General features: G+C 36.7%; 1 protein-coding gene across 2 annotated transcripts in view; it reads left to right on the top strand.

The window, feature by feature from the left end:
- The window catches only part of VTA1 (vesicle trafficking 1), a 71115-nt gene extending 43544 nt beyond the window's left edge, over window positions 1-27571 (top strand). The window contains exons 6-8 of one of the 2 annotated variants that reach the window (XM_061207099.1): window positions 7842-8015; window positions 20219-20299; window positions 26992-27571. In XM_061207099.1, coding sequence (XP_061063082.1) covers window positions 7842-8015; window positions 20219-20299; window positions 26992-27137 — 401 coding nt within the window. In that variant the 3' untranslated portion in view covers window positions 27138-27571. The remainder of the gene's footprint in view (window positions 1-7841; window positions 8016-20218; window positions 20300-26991) is intronic. The other variant, XM_061207100.1, reaches the window with a different exon arrangement.
- The last annotated feature ends 236 nt before the right edge of the window (window positions 27572-27807 follow it).

Genomic DNA, 27807 nt, shown 5'->3' with positions numbered 1-27807 from the left:
TCCTTTTTTAGTGAAGAATGATATTTAGAAGCCAAGTCCTGGGCACTAGCTGTACTCATTGTTACTGGTATATCATTGCTTCTGGTCCCTCTCAGAAGACAGAACAAGAAAGTATTCATTGATTCTTCAGCACTACAAATCCTTATCTTTAACTTATTCACTCGTTTGTTCATGTCTGGAAAACATGATAGAGTCAGAATCGTTAATTCATACCACTGTAAAAAGCAAACATACAAATTAGTTGCCTGTTTGCTTAGTTATTATTTTTTAATGTAAAACCTCATGCATCTTAAATGTGTAATGTAATGACTTGGCACACAGCTCTCTAAATATAGAACATTTCCATTACCCCTAGAAATTACCTTGTACTCCTTCCCAGTCCATTCCCACCTTGAGAAGCAAATGATTTTGTTGTTTGTTTAACCAAAAACTAGTTTTACCTGTTCTAGAGCTTTGTATAAACGGAGTCATAATGTCAAATGGGCCCAGCATTTTTCTTTAAGCATTATATCTGTGAGATACACCCATGTGTTATGTATCAGTAGTACATTCTTTCTTACTGCTGAGTAGTACTTCATTGTATGGATACCACAATTTGTTTATCACTTCATCTGCTAGTGGACATTATTGTTGTTTACAATTTGAGGTTATGATGAATCAAGCTTCTTGACATTGAAATACATATATTTTTCAGAAATATTTCACATGCTATATGTGAACACATGGCATATTGTCGATTCCTCTGGGTCAATAGCTACAGCAGAATTGCTGTTTAATTTTTAAGAAACTCACAAACCATTTTCTGAAGTTAGTGTACCATTTATACTCTCATCAGCAGTGTATTAGTTTCTGTTGCTCTGTATCCTTGCTTACACTTGGTATTGTCGGTAGTATGTTTAAATATAGCCATTCCGACCCACGTGTAAGGGTTCTACATTGTGATTTAAGTTGCATTTTCCCAATGACTGTGATACTGAGCTCTGCGTGTATTGGCTTTTTATATATCTTTATTTATGAAGTATTTGTTTAAATCTTTTACCCATTTTTTATGGTAAAATAGACATATACTATAAAATTTACAATTTTAACCATTTAAATGTACAGTTGACTGTCATTAAGTACATTCAGACTGTTTAGCCTGTAACCACCGTCCATCTCCAGAATGATCTTCATCTTCTCAAACTGAAATTCTGTGTCCATTAAACAATAACTCCCCTTTACTCCCACCACCCCCAGCCCCTGGTAACCAACTTTCTCTTTTCTGCCTCTGTGAATTGACTACTCTAGGTAACTTATCTGAGTGGAATCATACAGTATCTGTCCTTTTGTGACTGGCTTATTTCTTTTAGCATAATGTCCTGCAGGTTCATCCATGTTGTAGGATGTGCTGGAATTTCATTTCAAAGCCTGAATAATATTCTATTGTATGTGTATACCACATTTTGGTTATCAGTCATCCATTGATGTGTGTTTCGGTTGTTTCTATCTTTTGGCTATTGAAACCAGCTTTGATCCCTGGTTGGGGAACTAAGATCCTGCAAGCCTCGCAGTGTAGCCAAAAAAAAAAATAAATAAGCCTGTCTTTTTTTCTAATATAAACATTTAAAACTATCAGTTTTCTTCTAGGCACTGATTTAATGTCATCCCACAAATTGTGATATCATTTAATTCAAAATAACTTCTATTTTCTTTGTGTTTTCTTTTTTGGGGAATGGATTATTTAGAAGTATACTGTTTAATTTTAAAATATTTGGGCTTTTCTAGCTGTCTAAATTTAATTCTGTTTTGGTCAGAGAACATTTTTTTGTAAGATTTCAGTATTTCAGAGTTCATTAAGATTTGTTTCATGGCCCAAAATATTATCTGTCTTTGTGAATGTTGCATGTGCATTTGAAAAGAATGTATTCTGCATTTATTAGATGTGCTGTTCTGTGAATATGAATTATATGAGTATATTTTAATTAATACTTTAATTGATATTTTATTCTCCAACTATGGGGATTTTACTAGTCCTGTCAGCTTTTCTTCACTAGAAACTTTATTTTATTAGGCACATACACCTTTACAATTGCTTTTTTTTTATATATGTATATTTATTTATTTTTGGCTGCGTTGGGGCTTCGTTGCTGCACGTGGGGTTTCTCTAATTGTGGCAGGTGGGGGCTACTTTTCATTGCGGTGCTCATTGCGGTGCGCCGGCTTCTTATTGTGGTGGCTTCTCTTGTTGCAGAGCATGGGCTCTAGGTGCGTGGGCTTCAGTAGGTGTGGCATGCAGGCTCAGTAGTTTTGGCTCGCGGGCTCTAGAGCGCAGGCTCAGTAGTTGTGGCGCACGGGCTTAGTTGCGCCACGGCGTGTGGGATCTTCCTGGACCAGGGCTCGAACCCGTGTCCCCTGCATTGGCAGGTGGATTCTTAACCACTGCACCACCAGGGAAGCCCTACAATTGCTTTTTTTTTAAATCGACCTAACCTTTTTATCATTATGAAACATCCAATTATATCTCTGCTAATATTCCTTGACATGAATTCTGTTTTGTCTGTTACTGAAATTAGCCACTTTCAGCTTTTGCCTCTTGATATTTACATGGTATCTATTTTCATCCTTTCAGTTTAAACATATCTGAGTCTTAAAACACATAAGTGTGTCTTTTATTTTTCAATCTTTCAAAATCAGCCTTCAAAATAGTGTTTAGCCATTTACATTTCATGTAATTATTACTATATTTAAGCCTACTGTTTCTGCCATTTGTTTTCTGTTAGTCCCATCTGCTTCTATTCCCTCTTACAGTTTTCTTTTCTCTGGTGAATTTTTCTTCTTTCATTCATTATGACTACATTTTTCTCTGTGGCCTTGAAAGTATTTATAGTACCTGCTTTAAAGTTATTTTCTGCTAATTTCAGTATCTGGGTCATGCTGGGGTCTTTTTCTGTAGGTTCTCTTTTTCTACTGACTCTGGTCACATTTTCCTCCCCCCTGCCCCCATATTTCTAATAATTTTTATTATTGATAACATCTTGTAGCTTTGCATTCAGTTATCTTCCTCTGCAAAGTCTTGATTCTTGTTCTAGCAGACGGTTAACTTGCCTGAACTCAAACACTGCCCCTCTTTTCTTTCAGCTTTAAGGCTGTTGCTTTCTTCAGGCCCCTTAGAATCTTCCCTGAGTGTGCATGCATAGTTCAGGGCCATATAGGTATTTAGTTGAAGTTCGTACACACATTTCAAGGCTCACTTCTCTGCAACTCTTTCTTTTGCATAGACTTTTGGGTGCCCTCAGGTGAAAAACCACATGAAAGCAGACTTTACCTGGTGAGATTTCCTTTCTCAAGGGCCATCTTCACTTTAATTTCTACCAGCTTTTGATCACTTGCCAGTATCTTTAAAAAGTGTTGGGGGGTTTTTTGTTTGTTTGTTTGTTTTTTCCTTCCCAGGATGTATTAGTGTTAGAGTTCTCTAATATGGGAGAAAATGATATGTATATAAAGTATACATACATCTACAACTTTACTTAGTAAAATTCCCAAAAGTGGCTCTCTTATTACTCCTTTCTACATAGACAGCTCAGTGTGAAATTTTATTCCTTTGTTTTTGTTGATTAATTTGTTGAACAACACACAGGTAATCGTTTAATAACTAGTAAACAATAAATATTGAGTAAAAGGCAGCTGTCAGAAAGTAGAGTTCTTATGGAGAGCATAAATGTGACATGTTTTGCCAAAAATGTCCTCCATTTTTCATAAATTTAAAGAATGGGTTTAAAGAAAATTTATTTTTAAGAAAATTTTTTTCCCAGGTATTTTTTATTATAATAGCATTCAAGGTGGTATTTGGAATACCGGTTCTGAGACTTGTGTGCACATGTTACTAGTGTTCCTCTGCTCCTTTTCTTGAAGCCTGCTCTTGTCCCTATTGCCTCAAATCCATCTATCTTGTAGCTTGTTATTGAGCTGCTGCATTCAAAGGGACCCGACCTTGGTTAACCTTTGTACTGGAGACAGAGACACTCTGATTTCCAAATGCAATCCTTGAGGTCAGACACATACATTCATTTTAGAGACCAATCAGACTTTTCCCCCAAATTAAAAAAGGCAGTATTAGAAACAAGGTGATGATTTGTATGTGTGTGTGTTTTATTATATATTAGTCTCTTAAATCAAACAGAAAACAAAAAGTGGAGCTACAAACCAAAGTTACAATAGTACTAGCTTTTCTCATCGCCTGTCTTATCTACTTTTACGAGAGGTCTGTATTTCTTCATAAGGCTTTGAGCTACTGTGCAGGGTCCTTGACTCCAACCTGAAGAACTCCCTGTGGCAGGCGGGTCTGGTGGTTAAGAACTCTCTCAACTCTTGATTAACTGGGAATGTCTTGATTTCTCCCTCATTTTTGAAGGAAAGTTTTGCTAGATATAGGATTCTTGGTTAACGGTTTCTTTCCTTCAACACTTCAAGTACATTGAGCCATGCCATCTGGCCTCCGAGGCTCCTGATGAGAAATCTGCTCATGACCTACCTTCTTGGCAAATCTTCTCTCAGCTTCATAGACTTTCATAATGTACCTTATCGTGTCTTATGCAACAGAACATTTTGTATAGTATCGTGAAGTCAGTTAAGTTGTAACATTATTTTGAGACCAGAATTTAAGGAAAAGGAATTGAATATTTCAAGTGTAAACATTATGAGGTCTTTAAAATTATTACACATTTTCAAACTAGAAATAAAAAGGCCACTGAAGTATCCTACAGATTTTAATTTATAACAAAGTGAATACCAATATCTGATAACACACGTAAAGAAAAATTTCTTTGGGATCCTTTTTCCTAAGTGTAAAGGGGCCTTGAACTCAAAAAGTGAGAAAACCACTGTGGTGTATCCCCAGCTGTGATGGGTCCATTTCTTGCTCTGACCTCAGAGTGCACCATTGTGATGTACTTCACAAAGCCATATAAAAGAGAAAGCTGGGCCCAGGTTTTTGGTCCTTAGAGCCCAGGAAGCTGCTTTTGGTGACCTGACGGCCTTGGACCTACAGTTAGCTTGTTTTTTCCTTGTTTCTGCCATTTTGTTGATTTTTTTTTTTCTCGTTTCTCTACTCTTTTTTATTTGTCTCATTTTTCTTTCTACAGTTAGCAGAGTCAGTATTGTTGGTATAGTTAGCATAGTTGGTATAGTTAATACTTTATTAGCATAGTTAGTGTAGTTAGTACTAGTTAGCGCTGTTGGTACAGTTAGCATAGTTAGCGTTGTTAGTAGAGATAGCATACTTAGCACTGTTAGTACAGTTAGCATTGTTAGTTAGCATAGTTAGCATTGCTAGGTAGTGCTGTCAGTCAGTGTAGTTAGCAGGTCACCACGATGCAGGGCCTCACAGCCAACTCTGCTGACAAGGAGGTTCATATTGATGACTTCGAGATCCTCCACACCATTGGTGAAGGCACCTTCGGTAAAGTGAAGTTGGCCCGGCACATTCTGACCGGGACACAGGTGGCTGTCAAGGTCCTTAAGAAAAGGCGTCAGAGCTTCTCAAGCGTCCAGGCACTTTTCCGGGAAGTGTGTGGTATGAAGGCTCTGAATCACCCCAATATTGTAAAACTGCTGGGGGTGATTGACACGGAGGAGACAATTTTCCTGATGATGGAGTACCTCAGTGGGGGGGACATGTCCCGCTATTTGAAGATCCATGGCCGTATGACAGAGGCGGAGGCCCGAGGCCCATTCCAGCAGCTGGTCTCTGCCCTGCAGCACTGCCACCAGAGGGGCATCGTGCACCGGGACTTGAAGCCAGTGAACCTCCTCTTTGATTCCAACATGAATATCAAACTTACAGACTTTGGCCTCAGCAACAAGTGTGATGACACTGGCCTACTGGACACGATCTGCGGCACAGCCTCTTATGCTGCCCCGGAACTCTTCCTGGGGCAGAGCTACAGCGGCCCTGCGGTGGACGTGTGGAGCCTGGGAGTAGTGCTCTACACCATGGTAACTGGGTCCCGGCCCTTTGTGGGAAAAGACTTACAGGAGCTGCGGAAGCAAATCCTACAAGGGCAGTACCCCATCCCACCTTATCTGTCTTTGGAGATAAGGGATCTATTACAAAAAATGATTGCCCTCAACCCCAGTGACAGAGGCACCTTACCTGACCTCATAAGCCATCCATGGGTGAACATGGGCCAGAAGGAGCCACTCCAGCCACCCTGTGAAGAGGACCTGGAGGTGACAATGGTGAGGACTCCGGGCTTGACTTGCGACCAGACCCAGGACACTGGAACAGGCAGTTTGAGCTCCATGAAACCCAAGGGGGGGGTCTCCATCATAACTGTGAAGCCCTTCTCTTCCGGGGACCTCAGTGGCAGTGAACTTGAGCCTTCTCCAAGCCCTGTGGTGTCCTCCCTGCAAACCAGGTGGCTCTACCAGAGAAAAAATGTGCAGCTGCAGGAAGACCAGCAGGCAGGGCAGAAGACCGGTGAGTCTGCCTGTCCCCCACCCAGCCTGGAGTCGAGGACTGCCACCCCCAGCCCAGCCCCCCAGTGTGGCACTGGGACATCCACCTCCAGCAGCAGCAGGATTGGAGCCCCAGAGGGAACCAGCTGCCCCCTGGGTGTGTCCAACACTGGAAGGTCCTCCCACACTGGGCAGCCTGAGAGTGTGTCCTCATCCACTCTCTCTGGCCACAGCCAGAAAAAGCAAGGGGTGGCTGGGAGAATCTGGAACTTTATTTTAAAACATCTTTGTTGCAAGCTGCCCAGCAAGAGGCGTCATAATAAAGTGAGCCCATGTGAACCCCATGGATGACCGAGGCAGGAAGGTCAGGCCGCCGCGCTCCCTGGGGCCCGGTCCAGTGGAAGATGGTGTGTTCTCTGCACGGCCTTCAGAAGCATCGTATCCAAGACCCTGGCCAGCTCAGAGGATGGTCCGGAGCAGCCTGGGTGACCGAAAGCGAGGCCACCGTGGCTGCAGGTCTGCCCCTCAACCGCCACCTGGGTGAAAACTTCAGAGACTGGACTGTCATTCCTGGGGCACGTCTCCCCTCCCCTACTCTTCTGTGTTCTGTGTTGGTGGGGGAGGGGGATAGTTCTTGTTCCAAGAACGCCTTGGTTCTTCCAATTCTAGTTAATAAACTTGATGCTCCAGAAAAAAAAAAGAAAAATATAATATATGCAAAGATTTTACAAAGTTGGAAAGTATTAATTTAAAGAAATGTTGATCATACTGCCAGGCACAACTAAGTGTTTTAAGAAAAGGAAAAAAATTAAAACAATTATTTTAAGAGAAGCTGCTTCTCAGTTGCATTAAATAGAATTACATTCAAATGTCTGTCATGTCCGTATAGCAAAATAAGAATATTTGGCACTTCTATTTCAAAATACAGATCTTACAATGGGGTTATATCCTGATAACCCATTATAAATTGGAAACATAATTTGAAAATGCATTTAATACACCTACCCTACTGAACATCATAGCTTAGCCCAGCCTACCTTAAAAGTGCTCAGAACACTTACAGTAGCCCACAGTTGGGCAAAGTCATCTAACACAAAGTCTATTTTATAATAAAGTGTTGAATATCTCATGTAATTTATTGAATAGTGTACTGAAAGTGAGAAACAAAATGGTTGTAAGTGTATTGGTTTTTTACCCTTGTGATTGCGTGGCTGACTGGGAGCTGTGGCTGCAGCTGCCCAGCATCACAGAGAGTACTACACTGCATATCGTTAGCCTGGGAAAAGATCGAAATTCAAAGTATGGTTTCTACTGAATTCCTATCACTTTTGCACCATCGTAAAAAAAACCCATGACTCAGGGACTGTCTGGACCTCATTTAACATTGCATGTGTATTATATAATAGATGTTGAGGAAAATGAAGATGCTGGAGCAGCCTCTCTGCCCACTCAGCCACCTCAGCCGTCACCTTCAACGTATGACCCAAGCAACATGCCATCAAGCAGCTATACTGGAATACAGATTCCTCCCGGTGCCCACGCTCCAGCTAATACCCCAGCAGAAGTGCCTCATAGCACAGGTAGGAAATTGAAGCTTAACGAGTTTGAACTCTCCTTTCATAAATAACAACTGCACTTCTTCTCATATATGTGCCTCATAATGATGGTCCTAAAGCATGATAAGATCTTTAAGTTCCACTTGAACCCACCAAAAAATTAAATCCTTTTCGTTGAAGTTTTAATATTAGTTGTATTTTATTTTTTTAAGAAATGACAAAATATTTATGTGTAATTGATTACTATTGACCTTATGTTTTATTAATAAGTAAAGTTCCTGTGCTTTTCGTGTGTGTGGCTGTTTTCTTTTTCTTCCCCTCCCTTTCTTTCCCCTTCACTGTTGAAGAATAGCACTGAGGTGAGTGGGGCTTATTACAGGATGTGTCTGTCAGGTTCCCACTGTGATCGCAAGATTCATTTTTCTTGACTTATTCCCTTAGGACCCTGCCTCCGCCCTCAACATGGGTATTATTGATGAAGGAGCAAGCTTTGAGGCACAGAATCTCAATAGCAGTGGATTCACAGACAAGTGAAAGGAGGGGGTTTGGGGTTTGTTTGTTTGTTTTTTTAATATTACAAACGTGTCTAAAAATAAACCATGGAAGTGATGCCTGCTATCTTTGAATAAATTAGTACTATATGTCTGTGTTTTCATAGAAAAAAGATCTGACAAAACTAGTCTCCAGGAATAAGTCAGTGTCATAAGATAAACTTTTGAAAGTTGCAGATACTCTTGTTTACTTGTATTGTTGACAGAGTATCACCCATACTTCCAAATAGAGGGGCATTTAAAACCATAGTTTAAATAAATCTTAAATTTAATTAATTTTAATTTTTTTTCCAAAAATTGTTTTTAAACTTTTATCTCAGCATAAGGGTAATCTATGGTAGTAACCTATATATTTCAAAATATTTAAATAATAGAATAAAAGTTGTCTTTGCGCCTTGATTTCTACTGTTGCTGTTATTCACCATTACTTCATTGACTTTCAAATTTTCAGCCTCAGTTTACCCAAACCATTTAGGTTATTTTGCATGAGTTGAACAACATTTAAGAGTTTTCTGTTTTGACCATTGTAGCAGCAATTATGATTAGTTTCTTTCCTCCTGTTTTAAAGCTTTCAACTTCATATCATCTACAAATAATGCAAACATTTTTGTCTTTAAGCATATTGATGAACATGATAATTTTAACACTGATCTCTTTAGTATCATCATTCTGTATATTTTACCCTGCCTGACTTTTCATTGCTTTCAGGTCTATGTGATGGAATTAATAGACCAATTTCCATTAGTTTTGTAAGTAAAATTTCATGGAACACTGTTTTAAATATTTTATTATCTTTTGGGAATATTCAGTATTTCCAGGGTAGAATGAAGTAAGCAAAACCAGCTACATATTTAGATGTATTTGCCTTTGATAAATACTGCTCAAGTTATACTATTGGTAGTAAGTTTAAAAACTGACCAAGAGCCTCCAACACAAGCATCCTTACAGAAGGGTGAAGTGAGAATAAAATACACTTGGGAGTCACATAGTATTAGTTATTAGTTTCTACTTCTTGCTAAACCACAAACTCAACTGTTACTCAGTTCCCGACCGAGGTTATTCCCTTTTTTAAAATGAAATTAATCATACTTCTCATAGCTGTTTTAATTATTAAAGGGGAGGAAGTATGAAAATTGACTACTATGCCTAACACAAAATCAGTGTTCAGCAAATTAGCTTCCTTTGCCTTTTTTTTTTTCTTTTCCCGTATATTTTATTACAGAATATTAAGTAGAGTTTTCTTTGCTATACGGTAGGTCCTTGTTGGTTATCTGTTTTTTTTTTAACATCTTTATTGGAGTATAGTTGCTTTACAATGTTGTGTTAGTTTCTGCTGTATAACAAAGTGAATCAGCTATATGTATATATATACATACCCATATCCCCTCCCTCTTGCATCTCCCTCCCACCCTCCCTATCCCACCCCTCTAGGTGGTCACAAAGCACCTAGGTGATCTCCCTGTGCTATGAGGCTGCTTCCCACTAGCTATCTACTTTACATTTGGTAGTGTATATATGTCAGTGCTACTCTCTCACTTCATCCCAGCTTACCCTTCCCCTCCCTGTGTCCTCAAGTTCGTTCTCTACGTCCGCATCTTTATTCCTTTCCTGCCCCTAGGTTCATAAGGACCATTTTTTTTTTCTTAGATTCCATATATATGTATTAACATACAGTATTTGTTTTTCTCTTTCTCACCTCACTCTGTATGACAGACTCAGGGTCCATCCACCTCACTACAAATAACTCAATTTCGTTTCTTTTTATGGCTGAGTAATATTCCATTGTATATATGTGCCACATCTTCTTTATCCATTCATCTGTTGATGGACACTTAGGTTGCTTCCATGTCCTGGCTATTGTAAATAGTGCTGCAGTGAACAATGTGGTACATGACTCTTTCTGAATTATGGTTTTCTCAGGGTATATGCCCAGTAGTGGGATTGCTGGGTTGTATGGTTGTTCTATTTTTAGTTTTTAAAGGAACCTCCTTACTGTTCTCCATAGTGGCTGTATCAATTTACATTCCCACCAACAGTGCAAGAGGGTTCCCTTTTCTCCACACCCTCTCCAGCATTTATTGTTTGTAGATTTTTTGATGATGGCCATTCTGACTGGCGTGAGGTGATACCTCATTGTAGTTTTGATTTGCATTTCTCTAATGATAGTGATGTTGAGCATCCTTTCATGTGTTTGTTGGCAGTCTGTATATCTTCTTTGGAGAAATGTCTGTTTAGGACTTCTGCCCATTTTTGGATTGGGTTGATTGTTTTTTTGATATTGAGCTGCATGAGCTGTGTGTGTATTTTGGGGATTAATCCTTTGTCATTTGCTTCATTTGCAAATATTTTCTCCCATTCTGAGGGTTGTCTTCTTGTCTTGTTTATGGTTTCCTTTGCTGTGCAAAAGCTTTTAAATTTCATTAGGTCCCATTTGTTTAGTTTTGTTTTTATTTCCATTTTTGCATCTATGTTCATCAGTGATATTGGTCTGTAATTTTCTTTTTTTTGTGACATCTTTGTCTGGTTTTGGTATCAGGGTGATGGTGGCCTCGTAGAATGAGTTTGGGAGCATTCCTCCCTCTGCTGTATTTTGGGAGAGTTTGAGAAACATAGGGGATAGCCCTTCTCTAAATGTGTGATAGAATTCACCTGTGAAGCCATCTGGTCCTGGGCTTTTGTTTGTTGGAAGATTTTTAATCACAGTTTCAATTTCAGTGCTTGTGATTGATCTGTTTATATTTTCTATCTCTTCCTGGTTCAGTCTTGGAAGGTTGCGCTTTTCTAAGAATTTGTCTATTTCTTCCAGGTTGTCCATTTTATTGGCATATAATCGCTTGTAGTAATCTCTCATGATCCTCTGTATTTCTGCAGTGTCAGTTGTTACTTCTCCTTTTTCATTTCTAATTCTGTTGATTTGAGTCTTCTCCCTTTTTTTCTTGATGAGTCTGGCTAATGGTTGATCAATTTTGTTTATCTTCTCAAAGAACCAGCTTTTAGTTTTATTGATCTTTGCTATTGTTTTCTTCATTTCTTTTTTATTTATTTCTGATCTGATCTTTGTGATTTATTTCCTTCTGCTAGCTTTGGGGGTTTATTGTCCTTCTTTCTCTAATTGCTTTAGTTGTAAGGTTAGGTTGTTTATTTGAGATTTTTCTTGTTTTGAGGTAGGATTGTATTTCTCTTGACTTCCCTCTGAGAACTGCTTTTGCTACATCCCATAGGTTTTGGGTGGTTGTGTTTTCTTTGTCATTCGTTTCTAGGTATTTTTTCATTTCCTCTTTGATTTCTTCAGTGATCTCTTGGTTATTGAGTAGTGTATTGTTTAGCCTCCATGTGTTTGCATTTTTTACAGATTTTTTCCTCTAATTGATATCTAGTCTTATAGCGTTGTGGTCGGAAAAGATACTTGATACGATTTCAATTTTCTTATATTTACCAAGGCTTGATTTGTGACCCAAGATATGGTCTATCCTGGAGAATGTTCCATGAGCACTTGAGAAGAAAGTGTATTCTGTTGTTTTTGGATGGAATGTCCTATAAATATCAATTAAGTCCATCTTGTTTAATGTGTCATTTAAAGTTTGTGTTTCCTTATTTATTTTCATTTTGGATGATCTGTCCATTGGTGAAAGTGGGGTGTTAAAGTCCCCTACTATTATTGTGTTCCTGTCGATTTCCCTTTTTGTGGCTGTTAGCATTTGCCTTATGTATTGAGGTGCTCCTATGTTGGGTGCATAAATATTTACCATTGTTATATCTTCTTCTTGGATTGATCCCTTGATCATTATGTAGTGTCCTTCTTTGTCTCTTGTAATAGTCTTTATTTTAAAGTCTATTTTGTGTGATATGAGAATTGCTGCTCCAGCTTTCTTTTGATTTCCATTTGCATGGAATATCTTTTTCCATCCCCTCACTTTCAGTCTGTATGTTCGCTAGGTCTGAAATGGATCTCTTGTAGACAGCATATATACAGGTCTTGTTTTTGTATCCATTGAGCCAGTCTGTGTCTTTTGGTTGGAGCATTTAATCCATTTAAATTTAAGGTAATTATCGATATCTATGTTCCTATTACCATTTTCTTAATTTTGGGGGTTTTGTTATTGTAGGTCTTTTCCTTCTCTTATGTTTCCTGCCTAGAGAAGTTCCTTTAGCATTTGTTGTAAAGCTGGTTTGGTGGTGCTGAATTCTCTTAGCTTTTGCTTGCTGTAAAGGTTTTAATTTCTCCATCGAATCTGAATGAGATCCTTGCTGGGTAGAGTAATCTTGGTTGTAGGTTTTTCCCTTTCTTCACTCTAAATATGTCCTTCCACACCCTTCTGGCTTGCAGAGTTTCTGCTGAAAGATCAGCTGTTAACTTTATGGGGATTCCCTTGTATGTTATTTGTTGCTTTTCTCTTGCTGCTTTTAATATTTGTTCTTTGTATTTAATTTTTGATAGTTTGAGTAATATGTGTCTGGCATGTTTCTCTTTGGGTTTATCATATATGATACTCTCTGTGCTTCCTGGATTTGATGGACTATCTCCTTTCCCATGTTAGGGAAGTTTTTGAGTATAATCTCTTCAAATATTTTCTCAGACCGTTTCTTTTTCTCTTCTTCTTCTGGGACCCCTATAATTCGAATGTTGATACATTTAATTTTGTCCCAGAGGTCTCTGAGACTGTCCTCAATTCTTTTCATTCTTTTTTCTTTATTCTGCTCCCTGGCAGTTATTTCCACCATTTTATCTTCTAGCTCACTTATCCGTTCTTCTGCCTCAGTTATTCTGCTGTTCATTCCTTCTAGAGTATTTTCAATTTCAGTTATTGTGTTGTTCATCACTGTTTGTTTGCTCTTTAGTTCTTCTAGATCCTTGTTAAATGTTTCTTGTATTTTCTCCATTCTGTTTCCCAGATTTTGGGTCATGTTTACTATGATTACTCTGAATTCTTTTTCAGGTAGGTTGCCTAATTCATCTTCATTTATTTGGTCTTGTAGGTTTTTACATTGCTTCTTCATCTGTAACATATTTTTTTGTCATTTCCATTTTTTTAAATTTTTGTTGATGGGCGGGGCTTTATTCCTGTCTTACTGGTTGTTTGGCCTGAGGCGTCCAGCACTGGAGTTTGCAGGCAGTTGGATAGAGCTGGGTCTTGGTGCTGAGAGGAGGACCTCTGGGAGGCCTTACTCCGATTAATATTCCATGGGATCTGAGGTTCTCTGTTAGTCCAGTGCATTGGACTTGGAGCTCCCACCACAGGAGCTAGGGCCTGACCTCCAGCCTGGGAACGAAGATCCCGCAAGCTGCATGGCACAGCAAAAAAAAAAGAAAAAGAAAGAAAGAAAAAAAGAGCAGTACGATATCAAAGAATGAAAACAAAATAAAATTAGAAAGATAAAAATATTAGGAAAAATAAAAATATAATTGAAACAACCACAACAAGGTAAAATAAAACCACAACAGAAGAAAAAAGGGGGTGGGGGGAAAAAGCCAAAGGGAGAGAACAATAACAAACTATAAAGAATAAAATAAATTTAGAAAAATAAAATCTTTATTAGGAAAAATAGAAATGTAAATGAATCAACAACAGTGAATCCACAAGGTAAAACAGAACCCCAATCTAAAAGAGGAAAAAAAAGCCTTTGTATGGGGCAGAATTTAGGCTAGGCGGGTGTGGAACTTAGGCAGGGGTGGGGTTTAGGGTGGGGCGAGGCCTAGATGGGTGAGGGAGTGATGTTTGAGTGTGGGGCGGGGCCTAGGCGCAGGACCCAGCTAGAAAAGGCCCTGGGGACGGGGCCTCTGCTTAGGACCTGGAGGGAAGGGGAGAGGCAGCATGTCCAAAGGAGGGCCTCTGGAGTGTGGAGTTCCGGAGTTTGGAGGTAGAGCCTGGGTGAGGGTGTGGGAGTGGGGCTTGGGCTCTGCACGGCAGGAGGTTGGCTCTGAGGGCAGAGGATTAGGCCTGAGAGCCCAGCAGGCTCCCCGGTAGCTAAGTGGACAGGGAAAGCACTGGCCCTGTTCCCTTCTGTTCCTCCAGGCCCCCCTGCCGTCCCCCCCAGGGTCTCCCCCGTCCCCACGGGACCCCTAACCGTGTGTGGGTCACTGGGTTTAGGAACTCCTCCCTTCCCCCAGCCACCCCTCAGGGGTGCTGGTTCCAGAGGTCCAGCCTTTACTTTTGCTCCCCCTTCCCTCCCTCCCACTCCCTCAGGACCCGCAGGGCTGGAGGGGGCTTCAGTGGGCAGAGGACAGGCCCGGGATCTCCGCAGGCTCCTGGGGGCCCAAGTGGGCAGGGGAAACCTGGCCACACTCCCTTTTGATCCTCTGCCCTCCCAGTGGTTCCCCAGTTTCCCCTTTCGGGCGTGGGATCCCTTCCCCTCCCCCAGCCCCCCCCCAGGGGCACCAGTCCCGCCCACCTCCACTTCTCCTCCCCCTTCACTCCCCCCCACGCCCCCACGTCCTACCCGGTCGCTGGGGGTTCCTCCCGTCCCCTTAGGTGTCCGTGGTCCTCCACGGGTGCCTGGTACGTGCCTTAGTTGTGCTTCCTTTTTTTTAATGTTCCTTCCTATTTCTGTGCCAAAGAAAGGGTATTTAATAGCAAGTTAATGAACACTTAAAATCATTTTGTGAATCAAGAAAAGTGTCACTGTTGGGGTAGGACATTGACCTTACAAAAAGATTGCCTAAGGTTTATTGCTCAGACAGTGTATCTTAGGGCAGAGTTGTGGTATAGGCCCATATACATATATTTTATATGTAGGCATACTGTGTGTATATATGAGAGGGAAAATATGCTTGTAGTAGGAGGGTTGTAATAGGTTGAACCAAACAAAGTGTCTTTTTGTACAACAAAAGTGATAAAATATTAGTAGTTTTGTATGTTCAAACTAATAGACTCCCGCTCAGAATATCCACACATAAAGATAGATATCAGGAGGTAGTCTTCTGTTTCTGTTAGGAAGTTTTCTGGCATGAACAGTTCATTTTGATCCATTTAAATCTGGCATGAGCCTTATTTTTTTTTTTTTCACTCTCTTATGTTCTTCAGAGTGGGACATAAAACTAAAAACCTTGGAACTGCTTTAGGGCATCAGGTGTACATTCTTATAGACTTAGCATTTAAATAATTATCATAGCTATTTCATAAACTTATTCTAACAGAGCTATATTAGATATTGCTATCCCTAATTTACAAACTAAAGAAATTAAGCAGTTATCCCAAAAAAATACACATAGAAACATACCTAATAAGTGACAGTACTAGAATTTGAATCCAAGTCTTTTGGATTTCATGTTTTTGGCACCTCCCTTCTGTTTCCCTTCCAAGGAACTAAAGTTCTATCAAATCAGAACCTACATTTCTCATAATATTTTTCCTCTTAAGGTTGGCTTGAGATAGGGGAATCTCCTCTTTGCTGGCAGATTTTTTTTTCTATTATATTTAAAACAGTAAAAAAAAAAAAAAAGTTCATAATTGCCTAATAGAAAGTGAAATAACAGTTTTAGTTTATAAATATAGCAGATGTTTCCCCTTTTACTCACTTTAAGAATGATTTACTTTCTCTCATATAAAGGTCCAGGATGCACTTTTATCAAAGGGAAATCCTTAAGATAGCTGAAAAGAATAGTATGTACTAATATACAGTTTTTAGTTCTTCCACAGAAAAGCAGAGGGTGCAAGGAGGGCGGGGATAGTGATTGTTTGAACAGCCAAGTGTTTACCTCTTTGTGCTTTTACCACTGTGTAATATCAGATAGAGGCAACACAGCCTATGGTTTTTTCTTTCTCTTGAAACATGCTTATCACAGTCTGTAAATACTGAAGAAGATGTCAGTAATAAATCTAAATAGATTAAAAGAGTTATTTTAGAATTAATGCTAGCCTTTTAATTATAAATGCAGCTCACCTCATAAGTAAATCAAAAACTTAGCTCTTTTATTGTTGTTCTTTTAAGTGACAGAAGTACTGCATTTGAATTCTGCTCTACAGCTTTCAAAGTGGTTTATATTCTGGCCTAACCATTTCTGTCAGTGCTATTTTTCTATGATTATTCTGAGGTTTATTTAACCCAATCTTCTTACATTTGCTTACAGTGTTCCTCGTAGTTAGCATGTCTTTCTCTTTCTCTGCCTCTTCAAATGCTACTGACCTTCAGGGTTCTGTTTAATTAATACTTTTTACAACATCTTCTAGAGTTTTCTAACTAACACCCATTTCTCCCTTTTCAGAATCCCCACACCACATAGTCAGTAGAACAATTTAGTACTTAATTAGAAATCATATAGCATTTAATTCTTGAATATATATTAATCTCATCAAATAGCCTGTGTAACAACCATCCGCTAAAAAATTAACCGGAAGTTACTTGTTAACATTTCTTTTTGTTAAGTAATAGAAAGAAAGAAATTTCTAACACAGTTCTGCTTTCCCCCAGGAATGTTTTTATGGTGACATCATTCCAACATGCTGTAGTCCAGGGGGCTGCAACCCATTCACAAATTGACAATTGAAATCTTTCCAAATCAAGAAAGAAGGAAAAATAACTAGATTTGGGCATTTCAAAAAATAAATAACATAAACTAAAAACCATTTTTACTGATTTAACATATTTATGCACTTAGTTGAACCTGTATGCTAGGCCCCCATGGGAACATGTCATGATGGCTGCCAAGAACACAGGCCTTGGTCCCTGGGCGTGGAAACAAATGAGAAGCAGCATCTTCTGACTGCTGCATGAGGCATGTTGAGCAGCCTGTGCTGTCATTTCAAGTCTTGGTTGAATGACTGTGACCAGAGTTCTTAATAAAATGCAGATTACCTGTGTTGTTTTTTTAATATCTCTCAAGTAAAATTTTACTACATAACTAAATTATCTCTCTGTAAATTCTGTTTTGTTCTTGTTAAGTAATATTACCTACTTAATTAATCATCTGGAGATGTACAAATACACATTTAAAAATTAATGCAGGAGGCTGACCAAAGAAAGTATGCCTTCTCCATAGAGAAAAGGGTTTGTTAGGAGAATTTTAATTCAGGCAGAAGCACAAATTACTTAGTAAGGAATGGCACTGATACCCAGATTGTCTGTGAGACGGTTGTCAACTTATCCTTTTTTCTAAAGATCTGTGTGAAGAATATATATAGTCACCTACCTGTGTTTTTATGCTCAGCTGCTTCAAATCACTGGACTTCACCGGGTAGTCTCAAGAGCCCTCTCAAATCTTGCATTCTAACTTTAAAAAATATATGTTAGGTAGGGCTTCCCTGGTGGCGCAGTGGTTGAGAATCTGCCTGCTAATGCAGGGGACACGGGTTCGAGCCCTGGTCTGGGAAGATCCCACATGCCGCGGAGCAACTAGGCCCGTGAGCCACAACTACTGAGCTTGCGCGTCTGGAGCCTGTGCTCCGCAACAAGAGAGGCCACGATAGTGAGAGGCCCGCGCACCGCGATGAAGAGTGGCCCCCGCTTGCCGCAACTAGAGAAAGCCCTCGCACAGAAGCGAAGACCCAACACAGCCAAAAATAAATAAATTAATTAATTAATTAATTTTAAAAAAAGATACCAATTTAAAAAAATTTTTTTAAAAATATATATGTTATGTAAATTATGTGCCTTTGAAAGTTAAAGTTTTGTGGGGAGAATTATGTCATTCATATGTTTATAGTTTAATATATTTTGTTAGCATTTATCAAAATCAAGCAAAAGATAGTCAATGAATTGGTCAGTTTAAATTTGTATGTCTCCTGACGTTGCAGTTATACTTCTGTAATTTTTTCCTGAAAATATATTCATGCGTATACATGTATACAGTGTATAAAAATATGCATGTAGTATTAGCTATAGCAACAAAAGTTTGGAAACAACCTAAATGTTCGTCAGTAATGGATAGCATTATAAATTGTGGTTCATGCATGGAATGGAACACTACGTAGCCATTAAAAAGAACAAGGAGGATTAGGGACTTACCTAGCGGTCCATTGTTTTAAGACTTTGCCTTGCAATGCAGGGGGTGCAGGTTCAATCCCTGGTCGGGGAGCTAAATCCCACATGCCTCACGGCCAAAAAAACAAAACATAAAACAGAAGCAGTATTTTAACAAATTCAATAAAGATTTAAAAAATGGTCCACATCAAAAAAATAAAATCTTAAAAAAAAATGGCGGATTTAAATATATTTAACCTGGAATTATTGCTAAGGCATATTAAGTGAAAAATGCACAGAATAGTACAGTATGCAGACATATTACCATTGGCAAAACATACATACCAAATAATGCGTTCTCCATAGAGAAAGGAGTTTGTCCAGAGGGTTTTGATTTAGGCTAGAACAAAAATTTCTTAGCAAAGTATTTATTTCCTTACACACACACACACACACACACACACACACACACTGGCCTGGACACACACATGTTTGTATGTGCATAGAAGGGTATCCTAAAACTAGTGATAGCCCTCAAGTGCCTGGAGAGGCAGGCTTTTCACCTTTGTTTTTTCTCTCTTTTTTTTTTTTTTTTTTTTTACTATTTAAAATTTGTACTTGACTTTTCGTCCATACCCCTTTGTACTTTAAAAATTTTTGTTCAATTTTTAGTTAAAAAAGTAATATTTTCATGACTTAATAGCACGAAGCCTGTAAAGTGAAACTAGTTTGTCCTAAGACAAAATTAAATGAGATAAAATAGTATATATTTAAACCATTTTTTTTCCTTTGGATAGGGATTGAGAAGATCCTTCACAGTCAAGACTTCATAGCTGCAGAATATATTTCAGAACTTCAGTCAGCCTTTGTGAAACAATAGCTCTAGAACTCTCATTGGCTACGTATCCATGACCCTGAAAACTTCACAATTTGTTTTCTCCCTCTCTTCTGTCCCCTTCTTCTTGTCCTAGTGTCTATCCTACTTTACCTTTACTACAGATTACCTATTCAGATTTAACCTCTTAGCTTAGGGCAGAAGAATCCTGCTTTCTATTTGAGTCCATTAATCAAGAGTAATCAACTTTTCCTGTTCATTTGCTTTCTTGTTAATTGAATCAACTAAGTCTCTTTTGGGAAGTTTCAAAAATTTGTGTTAATTTTTTAGATGATTAATAATCTTCAACTCTAGTATATTACTGAGCATTAGTCAAGAATGCTAGTTATCCACTGAATATGACAGTCATGACAAGTTCTAATAGGAAGTCGAAACTAATTGCTTATTGGATATATAAAAATATTATCTTAAAAACATATAAACTGGAAAACTGGAATATATAATTTGTAATTTCATTCATAGTGATGAAATGGGACTCATCCCATAAGTTAAACTAAATCATATTTATATCCCACCTTACTCCCAAAATTAATTATTTATTTAAGAAATTAAAAGGTAGGAAGGGAGTCTGTTACTTCTACAGATATTAGGTAAGCTTTACTTGAGAAGCAACTTGAAGTATTAGACATGATAGAAAATGCAAAATACATAATAAGAAATGTGTGGCCAATACATGTGTGTAAACACTCAAAATGTATTTTTCTGCATATTTCCTGTAGCAGCCTCCACCATCAAATAAGTATATCAAATTTCAGTTCATTAAGGTTTCAAGAAAGTAATTAAGTGAAGTAATGAAATTCCTCCATGATCCTTTGAGCGCTTTCCTAGAATGTAACTGAGAGGTGTAACACTTTTATACCCATTTACGGTTTTCTGATTTGCAGGTGTAACAAGTAACACTATCCAGCCTACTCCACAGACTATTCCGGCCATTGATCCTGCACTTTTCAATACAGTTTCCCAGGGTAAGTCAGCTGCTTTTTGAGATATAGTGTTTCTGCTGTTTGGGGGCATTGTTTTGTACTTTTATCTTAGGAGTTCAGTCTATTTGAATGTCTAGGTAATTTGAAACACATTTCTTTGAACGCCTTTATAAACACTAGATTCTCCAGTAAACCAAGATTGTTTCTTATTATCAAAAATACCTAAATCCAAAGGCATTCTCTTTTTTTTTTTAATCTTTTCAACTTCTTTTTTTTTCCCCCACTTGGTTGTTCTGTTTGTTTAATTTGGTCTTTCTTATTCAGAGTTTTCTTCATATGTCTGATGAGATTAGTCCTTTTATATTTAGAATGAAGATGTTGATTGATTATTTTCAGTAGATGTTATTGAATTTCCCCCGATACTATGTCTGCAGGTCTGTTTCCCACTTGATTTTTCTGTTCTCTCCTGTGAGTGGGAACAGGCCATTCAGCTTCCTCCTGCATCTCAGCCGTGGATGAGGAGATCTTTTCTTGGAGGGGGATGGCAAAGGGTGTACCACACATACCTTGTCAGTCCTAGCTCTGTCCAGGAAGTTAATTCCACAATATTAGAGAGACATTCTCTATCTTTTTTGCCTAAGGTCTCATGTGAGAGATGGGAAGCCATTAAGGCTGAGGGTGTGCAGGTATGCAGAGGTTGATAGAGGGGGGAAGGATGTGAAACTAGTGCAGATAATTGTTTTAGACTGACTCAGTAAAGATCCCCCCAGTCCCACTCATACAGCTAGACCCTCTCTGAAGTTTCTCTGGATAGGCTCCCCAGTTGCCTCCTATATTACATGTTCTGAGTTGGGATTTTTTTTGACACTGTTTTATCTAACAGCATACCTTCACTTAATTTCTACTTTTCTAGAAGTTTCTTTAAATCTCTTGTCAATTATCCTTTCCAGTTTTTATACTCTTTTCTCTTCTCTGCTTTTCCTTCAATTTTAGAATTTATTTCCTTTTGTTTTACCTTATCATTTTAATATAGTTTCAGAAGGAAAAATAGTCAATTATGTATCCTTAGTCTACCATCTAGAACTAGAACCCTGGAATTCTTTACCCAACCAAACTGTCAGGTGTGAAGGCAAAATAAATATTATTAAATATGTAGGGATTCTGAAGTTTTGCCTACCATACACCATTTCTAAGGAAGTTATCAGAAGTTACTCCATCAAGAAAAGAATGATAACCAAGAAAAGAAATATGAGATATAAGAAATGGTGAAATTAATCTTAGGTCACCTAAAGAAAAATTCCATTGACAGCTTTTCCATAGGCTTGAAAAGCAATTGCTCTAAAATTAGAACAGAAAATCAGAGCTCCCCTCCTTTAAGAAAAATCAAGCGGATTCCATGCAATATGTAGAATAAGAAGCTGTAGAATGGGAAAGAAATGGATAAGAAGCTGTAGAATTCCTTTCCCAAGAAGAATGAAAAGATCCAAGAAAACATTTTAAATCGTACAAGTAGTTTCAAGTAAGAAGCAAACTGAAATATGCCATGATTTTGAGCAATAATTGAATTATGAAATGTAAGAAAAGGGATTTTGTTTGACTTGGACACAAGGAACATTCTCCTTGAAATGGCATAGGCTTATCACAAACAGAATACTTTATTCAGGGCAGAATATAAATCAACACTGACAAGTGAAGGTAGAGAGATATTTCTGGAAGTTGAAAGGTAGAATAAAAGAAAGCTGTTATTAGGATGAGTGTCCAGAAGTGAAATGTTGCGATTTTTTTTCTAGAGTTGATGGAATGAGAAATAGAAGACAAAAGTAAGCAACTAAGAAATTTAAAAGCACTAATAAATTTAGAAGGAGATAGGGTAGGAGAGGAGGAAAGTGAGGTAAATTCTTTACCTTTCATAGCAGAGTGTCAGTAGATAAAGCCTAAAAACTGATAAATCAAGAAATGGTGGTATAAGCTTATCAACTGGGGTTAGGGAAGTAACCTAGAGAAAACAAAAAATAGAAATAATTCAAAAGTGAAGTGGGGAGGGGCAAGGTAGATGACTTATTCAAGTGTATGAGTTACATTAAGTTTATTCTACTTTTCCTGGTTTTATTAAAAGCAGATAAGTTATAAAACCTAAAATCAAGAGCTGCAATGGCCTTTGAATCCTGAAAGGCCTAGTTTACGAGTATGTGTATGTTTCATGGGGGAACATAGTGCTAAGGTAAGAAGAGTAAAGAAACTATAATAAACTAGCAAATTACCCAAGAACATAGTGGAAAATGTCTATTAGTAGACAGATAACCTGCCCAGCAAATACTATATTCCTCTGTTAAACTTGTTTTTCAGATTCCTCTCTATAGTCCCATGTACCTGTAAAAGCTCTCCCTAAAATATGATGTGAAAATATCTGAAGCAGACTAGACAGAACGGTGAAACAGAATAAAGAATCCAGAAATCAGGCCACACAGTATGGGAATTAAAATAATGACAAAAGTGGCATTTGGATCAGTGTGGCAAGAAAAAAAAACATCAAAACTGATGTTAGAAAAAATATATATAAGATACTATCCGCCAATTCCTGTATCTCATTTGGTTGTATCTTAACAGGTTGGACTAATGAAAAGTAATAAATTGCATACAGCAAAAGATTTCCTCTCCCCATTATATTGTTAAAATGCAACTAATAGACCAGGAGGAAATCAATACTTAAAAAAATAAAGAATTACTGTTCAGAGCATATATAAAGAGCTCCTGCAAATAAATAAAACCTAACTCAATAGGAAAAAAGAAACCAGAGAAATAAACATAGGGAATGACTCTTGTATGCTGTTGGTGGGAATATAAATTGGTAAAGCCTTCTTCAGTAGCATTCTGTCACTGTCAGAATAGCAAATGTTTTTTTGACTCAGCTGTTCCACTTTTGGGAATCTATCTTAGAGAAATATTTAGACATGAGCACAAAATGTATTTACAAGGATATTTTATTTCAGCATCACTTGTATTAGTATAAAACAATTTTAAGTGTCTATTAATGAGAAATTATGGTCCATCTGTCCTATGGAATACTGTGCACATATTTTAAAAGGTTAAATACTTTTGTAATGAATTTGTGGCTCACTCTGAAGAGGAGAATAGAATTGGGAAGGTAGGTATTTGAAGTACAGTATTTACTTTTTTAACTTGTATATACCTGATAGTATTAGAGTGTGAATAACAACTTACCTCTTAAAGGTTTTTTAAAAATTAAATGGAATATATGAAAAATATTTAGCATAGTTCGTGACATAATAATATTCTGCCTCTAATCATTACTATTGCTGTTGCCATTATTAAGTGATGTGTCCTGGCGATGCCTGGATTTAAGGGATCAGTACTGTACTTTATATTTACCTCCAAGATTTACTGCAGGGAATCAGATGATTCCCATATGATTTTGCCTATGCCTTCCATTCAAGTCAGAGGATAATTGAGTACACTAGGATCAGATTATCCAAGGTCCTTCACATGAATTTCTAGTTAAGTAGGAAAAAATCTCTAAAGACCCATTTTGGAAATATTTACAATTAAGTATTCTATCTTCTGTCAAGGTTAGATAAATCAACCTTGGAAATAGATGCTTCTAGCAACTGAGCATGCAGGGATTTCTCTTTATACCAAATAATGTTACCTTTGATCCAATGCTGACCCAGGCTCTTTCCCCCAGAATAGAGAACTTAACTGATGGCTCTACCTCTCCTCTGCCCGGTTCTTGTCCTGCCCTGTGAAGGGGAGAAGCAGCTCTGTGATAAAGACAGTCTTCTTGAAGGCATCTGGAACTTATAAGCACAGATTTCAAAAAAGAGATATTATATTAAATTAGACAACTTCTCTAATTCTTTTTATTTTTTTTATTTATTTTTTTTTTTACAGTTGGATTAGCTGTATGTGATCTTTCTTTCTTTTTTTTTTTTTTTTTTTTTTCCTAATTCTTTAAACACCTTTTAGATCCACAGTGTGCTCTCTCTGGTTCTGATTATGGCTTCTGGTAAATTTTAATGATAGAAAAAAAAACAGCTTTCATTTAGGTGCATTAAGTAATAGTTACTATTTTGAATATAAAATCAGATAAACTGAAATTGAACAGTTGTTCTCTTCCTGAAATGTGTTTTCCTTTGTTATGTCTCTTTCACTTTCTCTATTTAGTTTTTAAATGCTAATTTAAAAGAATCCTAACTAGGAAGCAGATTTTATTTTTATTTAATATAAAATTTTAATTCATGCATTTTATTATTAATGACTTATAGATAATATTTTTAAAGGAAAGAAAGCTTGAAATATTACAAAATAGCAAAAGTAACTATTTGACATAACTTTTTAAGTTCTTTATATATTTATATATATATTATATATTTATATAGAATATTTTTATATATTCTACATAAATATATATTTACTTATAAATATTTATATATTTATTTAATTGGTAAAAATAAATCTTAACATCTATATAAATCTGTAAATTACATTTTGCATCTAAATCTGTAAGTTGGTTATCATCTAGTTATTACATTTTATAAGATAGTTACATAATTTGTCATACATGCTGTAAGCTATATATTATGTATCTGTAATTATAGTTTGCTGCTAAGATATTTTATTCACATTTTATAAATATTGAAATTGTTATTCCATGAAAAAAAAATGCAATATTTGTGTTTTAAAATAGTTTTATCATTAGTAGATAAGTTTAGTTTATAAAAACTAAAATAGTAATGGAGTTCTTACTACTGTACACATTTTTATCTTATTAATAAATAAGTGATATGTCAGCAAAACAGTGTTAAAGCTGATGCTGTAAAAAATAAAATTAATCCTGAGCATTAGGGCTTTCCTCCAGAAAGTCCAGTAAATTCTGGATAGATGTCTTACATATTTAAACATTGCCTGGAGATAGAAGAATAGACTATTAAAGCACAAAATGAGTAGTATTAAGGTAAACTTAATTTTCAAAGATGTCTCACTCACCTAGATAATAGTATACATCTAGATGACTAGAGCCTCTCAATATACTTTGAAAAAACATTGATGAATCTTTCAATAAAAAAAATAAGCAGAAGTGTGCCTGACTAAATTGTCAAAAGAACTGCAGGACAATTGTTTTTTAGGTTTAATGGGTAACAAATGCCAAGTCACTAAAATACTAAAAATAGAACTGTGGAGAAACTGTTTTTTGTTTTTTAAATATATAATTACATTTTACTAGTTTATTCATTTGTATTTCTTACTTTTAAGCAAGACCAGAATTCAGGGAAATTAAAATAAGTTCTGTTAAAATTGGAATGTGTAATCTCTGATTCACAACAGTAAGGACCAACTCTTAATATAAGCTTTAATAATATTAATTCAACAAATATTTGAAGGCTTTGTATGTGTAACACACTGGGCTAGTTACTATATGTAGTTGTATAAGTGCATTATCTTAAAATCTGAAATTTAATTAATGTTTAATTCTGTGTGAACTTTTATTCCTTTTAAAATGTGGGAAATAATTTAAAGTACAGACAGCTTTTTTATATTCCTTTGTTGAAGCTATTCAGCACTTACACTGGGCTAGAAACTTTAGGATACATTGTTTCAGTATCCTTTTTTGAAAATTTTTAGAAAATAATAATTTGGATAAGAATTTAGTATCAGAGTACCTGGAATTGCTACATACTTTGAAGTCCTTGCCTAGGGAATGTCAGAGTTTTCATTTTATGCTGTACTATCTGGGAAAATTAAAAGCAACTAAAAAAAGTAATTATATTTATAACTACAAGCTTATAAACAGGATCGATATGTATTATATGTTCATTTAGAAACAGAATCGAAATATATTTTTTCGTTATGTTGTATGCCCCCAGCCTTCTGACCAGTTCTCCTTAGAATCCTCATAAAAATTTCTAAAGAAAATGGTATTTATTTCCAAAGGTAAGACACAAAGTCAGTTTTTAATTTCACCTTTAGAAATATATATTCAAGTATATTCAAATCTTAGATTAAATGAAATGTTTTCAGTGTGTTTTTTTTACCCAAATTATTTAGTTGGGCTCTGTCCATATTAATCACATGTGTAACTAGAAAACTTGCTGGAATAAATTTTGGACAAATAATTGGTAAGGGTTGTTTACATCTTTAATTGTGTAGTTTAATGATATATCTTAGTTAAACCTTAGAGTTTTGTATATGGACAGCACAAAAATGCAAACTATTTTCATGCTTAAAAAAAGTTAGATGACTTATGTAACTTTTTAACATAAAGTTTGTTATTTAATTTTTTTTTGTTATATTTATATTCTAGTTCAAATGAGGGTTGAATGGTTTAGTCTGTGTGTATTTATTGTTCCATGAAAAGAGAGGCTCAGCAATTCTAACATACACACCAAAGCTATTTTCCTTGTTTTATACAGAATATAATTTTTTTGCAGTTAATTTGCCAAAATATAAAGGCTTCCAGTTTATGACTTCTGGTAGGAAAATCTTGCTCATATAAGTTGTTATGTATTGACATCTGTATGGTTTATATTAGTAATTTAAAAATTTAAAAGCATAAAGAAACTTTATTCAAATACAACTGGGGATTGGGGAAAAAACCTTCCATTTTTTAATATAACCTTAAACATTTTCTGTAATCTTGAATATAAGCATTTACCTAGCCTAAAAGAACGCTTCTTATATTCTTTATAAATATCTTAATTACTCTGTTTTTCTCTTAGGAGATATCCGACTAACACCAGAGGACTTTGCTAGAGCTCAGAAATACTGCAAATACGCTGGCAGTGCTTTGCAGTATGAAGATGTCAGCACTGCAGTGCAGAATCTACAGAAGGCCCTCAAGTTACTGACTACAGGCAGAGAATGAAGCCTTTGTACAACATCCATGCATTTTTGGCTTAAAGAACTAACAGTCCACTACTCTATCTTCAGCCTATCAGGAGCATATTTTAAGGAAGACTTCCGTTCCATTGACTATAACAATGGAATCTGTGTCTGTGTATCAGATTCCTGTTGAAGCATTCATCAGCAGCCTCAACCAGTTTTCATTGTCCATTTAGTGGATTCAGTAGTCTCTGGGTAGATAGGGCTGATGTGAGCAAGGTCCTAAAAATGCCCATTTAAACCCTGCTTGTTCAAAAAATGAAAACACACTTCTATAAAATGTATTGGGAATTAGCTTTGTATCTTAATCTACATAAATTAAGGAATTTTTTAATTTATAATTTGGACAAACAGACCACATTACTTTGCTATAAAATTCTAAATTTAACTTTTAATAAAGATTGCCAGAATATTCTAGAGATGTTTTTGTTTTCCTCAGGACTGCTGAAACAGATACGAACATCCTAAACTGTTAGTTGAATCTGAAAGAGATTATGTTCAAGTTTCAATTTATATTCATATTAAATATAGCTACATTAAAAGTTAAAATGTTCATGGAAGGAAATGTAATAAGGTAAAGAGGTAGAATCAGTTTTAGATGTAAGAGTAATGTTGGTTGCTCAACTGTTTTCCCTTATTGACGCTTAAGGTGA

This window comes from Eubalaena glacialis, chromosome 12 (assembly GCF_028564815.1).
Source record: "Eubalaena glacialis isolate mEubGla1 chromosome 12, mEubGla1.1.hap2.+ XY, whole genome shotgun sequence".
Taxonomy (NCBI): Eukaryota; Metazoa; Chordata; class Mammalia; order Artiodactyla; family Balaenidae; genus Eubalaena; species Eubalaena glacialis.
This window is presented reverse-complemented; position numbering and strand designations above follow the sequence as displayed.